The 11,088-nt window shown below is 37.8% G+C and overlaps 1 protein-coding gene across 1 annotated transcript; it reads right to left on the reverse strand.

The window, feature by feature from the left end:
- Positions 1 to 5,479: 5,479 nt before the first annotated feature.
- On the reverse strand, positions 5,480 to 7,837 carry LOC107098253 (C-C chemokine receptor type 9-like). Its single transcript, XM_015395802.1, has 3 exons — positions 7,761 to 7,837; positions 7,594 to 7,643; positions 5,480 to 6,825 (listed from the first exon to the last, which is right to left on the reverse strand). The coding sequence occupies exons 2-3, from the start codon at positions 7,636 to 7,638 to the stop codon at positions 5,779 to 5,781; spliced, it is 1,092 nt and encodes a 363-aa protein (XP_015251288.1). The 5' UTR covers positions 7,639 to 7,643; positions 7,761 to 7,837; the 3' UTR covers positions 5,480 to 5,778.
- Positions 7,838 to 11,088: the final 3,251 nt, after the last annotated feature.

The following is an 11,088-nucleotide window of genomic DNA, read 5'->3' on the forward strand; positions in this document are numbered from 1 at the left end:
AAAAAAAAAAAAAAATCACTATTTGCTGCCCTTTTTTGCCCTTAAATCTGTTTCTGAAATACAAAAAAATTGTAGTCCTGTGAAAAAGCAAATGTAAACCCAGTATGATTGAATTAAGAGATGAGTGCCAAGAAAAAAGGGAAAAAACACAATATAGAAACATTTATTAAGGTTAGTTTTATTAAAATTATTCTGTATAGTGCTGCACAAATTGTAAAAAGTAAAATAAAATAAATAACAAGCAGAACTAAAACCTTTATAGAAAAAGAAATATTTAAAAAAAGCAGGAAATGTAAAACTTTTCCATATAGCTAAAGTAAAAAAAATAAAAATAAAAAAATAATTAGAAGCAGGATTTTTAACAGAGATTTAAAATGATCAACAGTCTCTTGAGCTCAAATATGCAAAGCTGCCACCATAGAGGAAAATATTTCCACTCATAAGCTGAGCCTGAACCCAAGAATAAACAGCAGGTTGGGCTTTAAGATGCTCACTGTGTGAAAAGGTTTAGACAACTACAGCTTCATACTATCTCAGAGACGGCACTTCAAACTGAAAAAAATCAGTGCAGAGAGGTAAACACATGTGCCCTAATTTAGCAACCTAGCAAGGTGAAGTATCAGAAATTCATGTCTTTAAGAAAAGTGACTGAATACAGAGTCCTGCCTGAAAGATGAATCCCATCAAGTAATACTTCTGTTAGTTTTATCCACTCTGTTCTGATGAGAATTCATATTTTCAAACTGCTGAAATCCTAGTTCCAGAAAGATAAAAAGTGTCTCTTTAGAAACCAAAATAAGATTCCCAAAATATCAATTGAAAAGTAGTCCTACAGCACTGCTTTCAGTCTTACACAAATGAGAAGCAGCAAATAAGTGAACTGAGTTCCTCCCAATGTTCTAACTGAACAAATATCATCTCTACTATAGCATCTCTTAGGCTTCATATTTAAGGAACCTAAACATTAGAGCCAGTTTAATTGCTTTTATTCTTAACCTGTTTCTTAAATATAAAAAAGGAAACTCCTTTAACCATTTATAGGGCAAGTTACTGTTTTTGATGCCTTACAAATGTAACCCCCCCCCCATCCCTTAGTGAGATCTAGAAGCACAAGATCTATATCCAGCCATTCAGCAAAGATACTGCTACATGGCTCTATATCTTATTTTAGCATTTGACCAATTATGAACCCTTGAATGATATATTACCTACTAGAAATTAAGTTAGAAAAAAAATGTTAAGAAAAAAAAGGTAAAAAGCTAATTGAAAAGTAAAGTTTAAAGTTAATAAGCCTAGTCAGCAATTATATTTAGGTTTATAAACTAAAAAAATGTAAGTGCCAGTATCAGTATTAGCACCTGTAAGGTTATGTTGTGCCAAAAAAAAGAAGTGTTTCTTTCACTCTCAGTGTTTTTCACCAATATATTATATTATAAGTCGTTTATTTTTATAAGTCGTTTATTTTTCTTAATATATCAGGTATCAGGTTTCTTAATATATCAAGTTGGAGTTTCCTGTTATTACATTGACAATTTTTGCCATCAAAATATTGATATTTTTTAATGTTACAAAGGTAATAAGTTCTTGCTATGGATTCCAATATCACTATTGGCTTGAAATTTTGATTTTCTAAGCATTTCCCCAAGTGTACTATAAAGGGTAAAGTAGTGGGCAAAGATACTTCCTACTGTTTACTCAATAAAATTAAAATATTCATCTGAAAATGTTACATAATAATAATAAAGTTAAATCACAATGATTTTCCTTAAGACTTTTTCTACTTGGAAGGTGAATATACATTTTTATACCATCTTCAAATAATTATTTGTCAAAATCTTTTCCTAGCCTATAATCAATTAAAGCATATGAGCTGCTGTAGCTCAGAGATACCTCTGAAATAACTGCAGCAGTTTAACCTTTACAAGTGTTTTCTTTTTGTTTTAACCACTTTCTGAAAGGAAGGAAACATGTCAACACTTATCTATCATTTTTTTCACAGCTATGTCTGGAATAACAGTCCTATGACCCTACATTTTAAAGAACTGAAACATAATCAACACCCTCGCATTTAACAGTTTTTTCATCACTTAGTGATAAAAATAAACCTTCTCAACATTTTTTAATTTAAACAAGATTTTCCTTTTTTAAATGTAAGGAATAAAACTTTCAAATCTCTTCCCACCAGATTTTTTTTCTCTGCAATCTAAGGCTGAAAGTTTGAAAACTTACATAGACATTAATAAAGGCCCCTCTCTTAATTTTTGGTTAACCTATTTTACTATATCTAATTCCATATCCATCTTTAAAGATAACAAAATGACAAGGTTTAATTGCTCTAAAAAAAAACATTGAATGGGTTATTTGATTCTGAATAAGAGGAGTGTTGGCCTAGTGAAGAGAGTGGCAGCCAAGTGGCTTCCCCACTTCCACTGTGGATTTCTGAGCTGGACCCTTAACCCCACACTGCTCCCCGGGCGCCCCACAATGGCAGCCCACTGCTCCCAAAGGGGATTGGTTAAATGCAGAGGTACATTTCTCCAATGTGAGATCAATAAAGTTCATTTGTTATTAATAAGATAATTTTTGTCTTCAAACTCCTGCTAGAATGTACATTATCTTATCATGCTTAATGCTATCATTTGCTTTAACTAACTGCACAGTTTGGTAGGATAATAAATACACTATATATGTATTAATATATGAAGTGTTCTGTTTACAGAGCTGTAAATGAATAATAATTTCAGTCGTCTTCTTGTGAAGTGAATGTGCAACTCTGCAATGACCTTTGTGAGGTTGCAAGCTCTCCCTGTTTATTTGGAGTTGCATCACAAATATTGTGTGGTTATATTACAGTATTTTCATGCACCGTGGTTGGAGGCAGATATGTCATGTTTTTATTCCCATGACAGAGTTCTTGCCCAATAAGGTTGTGGTTTAATCAGTTTTTTTAGTAAGAGTTTTATAGGAAATAAAAGTATAAATATTTGTTCAGTCATGTGTTACACTGCTTTCATTGTTTCCCCTTTTTTGTTGAAGCATGAGACAAACGTCTGTTTTTTGCATGCATGGGATCAGTTGTGTGACCCGTTGTCTATCGCAAGAAACACATCTGTCTTAACATCTTCATGGCAACCACTGTGAGCTGAAATAGCTCCTTTAGATTTTACTCTTAAATGGCAAAAAATTGATCTTAGATAATTCTCTATTACTAGAACATCTAGTGCATAACCATGTTGTTATTGACTTGTACTGATGGTTTCCTGTCGTGAGAGAGAGAAGCTGTGATCAGGAAAGTAGCAAATGTGTTTGTGGTCTCACCTGAAATCAGCAGGTAGGCTCTGTCAGTCTGGGCCCAACCTCAGGGACCACAAAAACACCCCAGGGTTTGTTTTTTTTGCGAATAACGTTTGCTTTTCTCTCTTCTGTGTGCCACCTGCCTCAATCTTGTGTGATTAGAAACTAGATTTAAGGGCAGACTAAAATGACAATGAAGCTGAACAACCCAGACAGACTTTTGTATTTTTAATGTGTTAATGGTTTCACTTTATAGGAAGTAAAATGGAAATAAAAGACTGTAGCTTTGAATTAGAATTTAAAGGTATAGTGGAGGATGTTCTTTTTCCGGGTGGATCATCAAAATAAGTGGTCCTCCTAATTGTCAATCATTCTGGTGATATGTTTACGTAAGGCTGTACTACATGCTCGTCCACAGTTAGCTATCTTTTTCTGTGCATGCACACTTTCAGGGTATATCTGTGGTGAGCTACACTTTCAGCAGGTATATATCCCAGAATGCTTTGCATGGAGAGGTACCCTTGCAAAGCCTTATAGGATTTGCTGTCACACCGGCTTGCTGTTGCCATAGGCGACTAAGATGGAGCAGGCACCACACGGTGAAGGCAGAGTTATGTGACCAACGGGGAGCAAAAAATAGTCATCATCTGTCAGAACGGTATGTTAATTGAGTTCACCCTAAAGTCCGCTATATAGTCCCCGCTCTATATATTGATTGAGGGATTTAAGGGTTAGGGCGGATGTTTGCAAACAGTAAGCTTGTGTGAGCTATGGAAAGAGCCACTTTTTAACAGAGGGTGCACAAGGAGAAATGGGCTCATGCATGCTCTTGAACCCGTTTAATAGGTGTTCCCTCATGGGAGCGGGTACAGGGTTGTGCATGTGTATTTTTTTTTAAGTGGAGAGGGCAGGTCTTTTAAAACATTCAAGAAAAAATCCTCCACTATACCTTTAACTTCACCTAAATAATAGAATGTTACTAAAAGGATCTAAGTGCAATTTTTGAAATTGAGCAGGCAATCTGGCCTGTGGGAAACCTCTACTACCCAATGGCAAATTTGGTGTGAGTTACATCCTAACATGTCTCCTTTTTTCTGTTTCTTATTTGCATGTGCAGTGGAGCGAAGAAGGCATCATAAATCTTGTGCACAAAGTATGCACTATGGGAAAATTTTATAGTGTGGTTGGAGCCTGATGTTGAAGTTGAAACTATTTTAAAATGTTCTGATTTGGACATAGATTAAAAAGTGTAAAATCAAACCTGCCAGGACATGAGAGTCAACTTAAAAAAAAAGGGCTGTGGAGGGGAGCAGTGTGCAGAGAGCCAAAGCTCAAATTAAATAATCTGTCCACATGACAGCTCTCAGTCATATACGATTCAAATCAGAACTCTGAGTGGGGAAAATGCAACTCTGATAGCCATTCAAAGTCCTGTTTGCAGTTTTAAAGATTTATGTTCACATATCGTCTATATGCAATCTGACTGATAGAGGAGTTCACAAAAGTGTCAGGATCTAGATGTACAAAGATCATCTGCAAATACTTCTTGCATCTGCAATTACAGCAAAAGCTGCTTCTGCAAAGTACTGACTCATGGGTGAAAACTTTCACAAGGTATTGCACGTTTCATGTCAACCTTATATGTGAGGTCAGACAATGAGTTTCTGCTCTGCAGTATCAGACCCATGCACCCAAACATTTGGTGCGCCACCTTTACTAGTTTGAGACGGGTGAAACTGAAATACCAGCACATCCGAGGGAACTTGCCACCAAACATGGAAACATTTTACTCTCGTCTGTCTATCGTCTGAGGTGCAGCCGTTATAAGGTCAATATGGGAAATTTCTTTTATCAGGCAAACAGCGAAACTGCCAAGTCATAACCAAACTCGCTTAGACAATTAAAAAGCGTCAGCAAATAGTATGGCACAAACTGGCAACGCGAAGGGTGGTTGTCTAGTCTAGTCAGATCGAAAACATTGTGGATTGAAGCAGCCACATGGAAGTCTGTTTTACCACCAGCAGAGAGTACGTTACACCAGTGAAAACTGGCAAACACATTCTGAAAAATATAATGCTGAGCTCATCACTATGCATTTGTTCAATGGGTCTTTCCGTTTCCTGTTCTGCTCTTCAGTTTACATGTGTATTTAAAAAGAACCAACTGCTTTCAATTTCTTTGGATGTTTAATGTTTAATGAGTCAAAAAACTATTTTTAATAGAAAAAATACAAATGCACACAGCAAATACATAATGGAAAGATAAAACACACACAATATTTACATGTCAATACAGTTTGTACAGGTATTCCAATGAAACAAATATGCATGTAACTGTCAGAGTTTGAATAAAGATTGGTGGTTTTCCAGAGTTGTAAATGATATTGTTTATCTGCTTGTGGTTTTTAATGCACCAGGAATACAATTTAGAATTCGGATAATACTAGGCTCAGGTCTCAGGTGTAGTATTTTGAAAAACGGGCATCTATATGGAAAGGGCAGGGGTAGTTTCTGTGTCTGACATGACAGAGGGACGTTTGGGAACTGCCTGGACTTTGCTGAACCCTCCTTTGCCCACACCTCCGAAGCAAGTCTTAGCCATCCTCATAAGGTCTTCCCTGAACCGAACTCCAATGAAGACATACAAGAAGGGGTTGAGGCAAGCGTGAGTAAAGGCGAGACTCTTAGCAACCTGTCCGGCTACATCAACTTGAATCACAGTGGTACAGTCTGTAATCGTGGTATTGGCTGCTTGTGTGGCTTCCACAATCAGCAGGGTGTTGTGAGGCAGCTGGGAGAGGACAAAGACAAACACCACAACGAAGATGACACGCAGGGCCTTGTGTTTTTCAAAGCTTTTTGCTTGCAGGAGGGTACGGATTATGACTGAGTAGCAGAAGAACATGATCAGCAGAGGAAGACAGAAGCCCATACAAATCTGCAAGGAAAGCACCATGATCTTTGTCCGGTTGAAGACATTGTTCCAGTAGACCATAGCGCAAAAGGGTTGTTCCTCTGGGCCAAATTTCACCTCAGCAAAGATAAACTCAGGCAGGGCCAGGAGAGTGGAGACAAACCAGACACAGAGGCAAACAAGTTTGCTGTAAAACAATCTCTTCTTCTTGAAATTCTGAGCTTTGGTTACTTGCACTATGGCAATGTAGCGGTCCACGCTGATGCAGGTGAGGAGGAGCATGCTGCTGAAGAAGTTGATCTTGTAGAGAGCGGACACTATCTTGCAAAGAATGCTACCAAAGTTCCATCCCTTGATGGCCTCGACCGCCCAGAAGGGCAGCGTGCACAGGAAGAGGAGGTCTGCCACAGCCAGGTTCAGCAGATACACATCGGTCATTGTTTTCAGGCGGTTGCGCACGGTTAGGTAAATCCAAACCACCAGCAGGTTACCAACAGACCCAAGGACGAAGATGATCCAGAAGAGAGGTGGCTCATACTGGCCACGGAATTGCCTGACCCAGTCTCTTTCACACATGCCTGGGTCTATGGTCTCCGAGGGATAATCTTCATCTGTAGGCTGCAACAGAAACAAATCTTCTTAGATGTTTTAAACAAACATTTTCAATTAACAATTAAATACAATCAGTACAACAAAAACTACGTTTCCCACAATATTGCAGCTTTGTATGATGCAAATTATTCTGCTTTCTTCTAGTGAACAAACTCATCAACAGAAGAAGGTTTCACAATGTAACCCACATCTGGTGGGAATGTAGTGAAGCTACATCAAACGCTGTCTGTGACGTACATGCTAACCGAGAGTTCGGTGTCAGGTGCAGGTGTTGTGTCTGTGCAGGAAAAACCACACAACTGCACTGTTTCCTGCTGCTATCCAAGCCTGAGGGGGTGAATGATCCTGAGGGGCTCAAAAAGAGGGGCCCGCTGCAGAACTCAGTACCCTGGCAACACCACATTTAGATGTAGGGCACAGATAAAAAAAAAAAAATAGAAGAGGAAGAAAAGTTGGGGGGCTTAGGTTTTGACAAACAATGGAAAATATGATGCCAACATGTTATGACACTGCCTGTGGCATTTAACTACACTAAAGATATCTGCTGTCAAACACGTGTTATCTTTAAAAAGGAACATGGGTTTTTCTTTAAACAAATGAAGGTAGTGTTATTTATTATATAGCAATTTGATGAAATTCTACAATGCCACTCCCGTTGTTGTGCTACAGGCTGTTCAGTCCGCTCAGACACACAGCAAAACACCACAGAGAAGAGCTGTCAAGGTTTTCCTTTTAAAATGATTCAAGTTTGTATTATCCAAAAGTGGTACTTACAGTTGTCTCAAAAGTTGAGACAGAAAAAGTAGTTGTCTCTTCCATTTGACCTTAAAAGACAGAAAAAATAAAGGGAGTTAATTAACAGCAAAAAAAAAAAACACTTTTTAGCATCACACAAATGAAACTTAAACTTCTATTCTAAAGAGTCATAATATGATATTTACTTAATTTGTTGAAATGCTGGAAAGAGGAACCAGTTGACAGTAGTACGTCCTTGTCACAGTCAAACAGCTGTCAACCTACTCATCTTCACTTGCTTATATGGTTTCCCTTTGACCACAAAATCACGTGTTAACGTTTACCACCACATCTCTCTCTCTCTTACCGTGCAGAGAAAAACATCCTAACCCTGTTATTGCTCAAATAATAACTCACGCTTTATAAAAAAAAAAAAACATTTTTTTTTTCAAATAGACACATTTCACCAAATTTGTTTTTTTGTTTTTTTCAAACTTTCTCCCAACTTTGCACCTAAGATTTTGTATACATAACCTAAGGAATTACAGCCATTGGAAAGTTAGGAACAGCAGAGGTGATTTTATTAAATATTTTCTTGGTTCTGCAACATTGTGCTTACAAAGACTTTACAATCAAGATGTCTGTCTCCTAAACTGAAAACACTGAGGTGTAAATGCTGCTGAAAATAGTAGTACTGTAGGTAGTAAGAGAACTGTTTAGGTGGCCTTGGTTGGTTTGTACAGTTTAAACATTACCTTGAAAAATTGGTAAGTATCTGCAATGAATAATGACATGATCATAACATTACATTGTTTAATAAGTCTTTATTTTGGTTTAAAGATTAAAGGTAAAATATGACAACAATGAGGCTAAACTGAAGGACCTAAAGCCCGTGTCCCACAATGACGTTTTAGCCAGCGTATGCATGTCCTATGAAAAATCTGGAAAAAAACACCAATACATTGAATAAGTTATGGGTAAGTTTAGTATAAGTACAAGTATAAGCACGCTGAAGCCCACAGGCACACATACACATACGGCAAGTACATCTAGAAATGTTCTTGATGTATGCCAGCGTAAGCTCATAAGTGGGCCATAAGTTACAGGTGAGTTATCTGATCGTTGACATGCGTTAAGTGTAAGTTACACATAAGTCATGGTGTATAGCTTTTCCAAAACTTATGAGTAACTTGTTCAAAACTTATGCATAACTTATCTCCAACGAATATTAACGTATTTGACATCTTCCAGAGGACAGCTGAACGTGTTTCTAACTTAAAGCTACTGTATAATGGCGTATTGGCAGGGTTTTGGTATGAAAGGGGGTTCACTGGAGGAAACCGTCAATACTCCTCCAGACTTCAGACATTCCACAAGAGATAGAGGATCCAGCAAGGCTGACATGGGAATACATACAAGAACATACTAGCTGTCCTCCAACGTCAGCATGATCTCATCAATTTGACTCCAGTTATAGGGTGAGCGAGAAGGTGAATGGGATGGATCCTCCCTGGGTTCACGCCCACAATCAACAAATTTCCTAGCAGACATGGCCCTGAATCTGTTTCGACTGCAAAACGTCTTTCTTTATATATTTTTTTTATTTATTCTTTTTGGCGGGCGGTAAACAGCAGCTGGGTTAATACCGCAATCAAAGAAATCTTTTTATGCAGGCCGGGCGCCTCTGGGTGCATCGCTGCTCCTTTCAGTTTGGTAAATGATCTGTACTTATATAGTGCTTTTTTAAAGTCAGAGGACTTGACCAAAGTGCTTTACATTACTTTCACCTATTCACACTCATACACTGTTGGTGGCAAGCTACATTGTAGCCACAGCTGCCCTGAGGCACATTGACGGAAGCGATGGTGCTGCACACATTACCACTGGGCCTCTGAACAACAGAGGAAGGCAAAGCGGTTGAAGTGTCTTGCTGAACAACGACAAAGAAATACGAAGCTTCGGTTTGAACCGATGAGCCTTTGGATGCAGGGCAAACTCCTGCATCCGACATCACTTTCGAGGTTTAAAAGTAGTGAGCATAAGATGGCTATCTTAGCAAAAGATAGGTATTCCAGGGAGTCAGTCCCTGGAATACCTATCTTAAAAAGTGGAACATAATGGATTTATGGTCGGAGCCCTAGAGGTTATATCATTTAGTTTAGTAAACCAAAACAGTGTAGAAAATTGTGGAAAGTTATGAATTATTATTCAGTACTAGAAGGATGCTCATCTTCTAGTATTGAGAGGAGATAGCAATAGTTCTGGGCTATTGTTAGATTGCATCAGTGATCCAGAGGGCTTGTTGAAGGAAGAAAGCTAGTTTCCTTGGGAAGATGTTTTATATTAACAGAAACTATGCTTTGAAATTAAATTCAGCAGATAGCGTAATGACACTGTCTCAGAAAGAACTGCCTAAAATAGCACATGAGGTATACCTTTATGGCCAGTGTTTGTTCCACATTGGTCACCAAAAGCAACTCTGGTTCATCAGTGTTCCTTCCTGTGACAACTTTAGAAAAAAACTTTACTCTAATGATAAAGAGCCAATCAGTGCTACTTATTTCACTCATCTCCTTTCATAATGTTATAGCTGGTATTTTATTGAAGCTGCCACTTGATGAAGTCATCATGTTGGAAGTCCTGGAAATGCAAACCTGCTTGAGTAAAGAGAAGTGAAAATTTTTATTTGATAATGCCTGAAACAAAGGAACATTGAATACATCATTTGGTTAACCACATTAAAAAATGAAAACGATAGCAAAGAAAGTCCCTATCTTACCATCGTGTAAAAAAAAAAAAACATTCTTATTCTTTAGAAAACAACAACGTAACTAAATATAAAGAGAAAAGTGTTTAAATCCATTTTCTGAATCTGGTGTCTTATGAGCAGAAACTTTGTAATCTGTAAGGGTGAGCAGGTTTATGTTCTCACAGTTTCACTTCCCGAACCTCATAGGCTTTGCGTGTCTGAAACGCCGTATGCATCAGGGTTAGAGTGTGGGACATCACCTCTTTAGATTTCTACCAATTTCTGGTTGCGTTTCTCAGTTTTGATCAGAGAAAGGCAAAGGGAAACGGCTTCATGATGATCAGATCAGTGTTTACCTTCTGGGAAAAGACTTCAACGCTGACACATTTTTATCACTGCTTTCTATCTTATCTACTCATTTCAGACTAAATGCTTCTGGTTTAAAAGTGCATAGTAATAGAGAATAACATACTCCAGAAAGATTTTGTAGGTGTAAAATGTATAAAGTAAATTAGTGTGCTTTAAGAGATTAGAGGTTTTTCTGCTTAAATTGGTAAAATTAACTTCTTTATGTCCCATTAATGTGGGCTTGGGGTTTTAAATTCACCCAATTAATATGTTGTTCTATTTACTGTGTGAACATGAACACACTTCAGTACAACTTAATTCAACACTACATGTCAAAACGCTAAAATCCAACAAAATCTGCCCAGAGATGTTCTCCATAAACAACTCTGACCCAGCCACCACAGCGATGTCAGATCCAGTGAGTGTCGTGTGACACA

Source organism: Cyprinodon variegatus, unplaced genomic scaffold, assembly GCF_000732505.1.
Source record: "Cyprinodon variegatus isolate N-32 unplaced genomic scaffold, C_variegatus-1.0 Scaffold762, whole genome shotgun sequence".
Taxonomy (NCBI): Eukaryota; Metazoa; Chordata; class Actinopteri; order Cyprinodontiformes; family Cyprinodontidae; genus Cyprinodon; species Cyprinodon variegatus.

Bases quoted from the DNA above. Each gene is read 5' to 3' on its own strand.
- LOC107098253 (XM_015395802.1), bottom strand. From the start codon at position 7,638: ATGGAAGAGACAACTACTTTTTCTGTCTCAACTTTTGAGACAACT. The intron at 6,826-7,593 runs GTAAGTACCACT...TTTCTGTTGCAG, and splicing joins TCTCAACTTTTGAGACAACT to CCTACAGATGAAGATTATCC.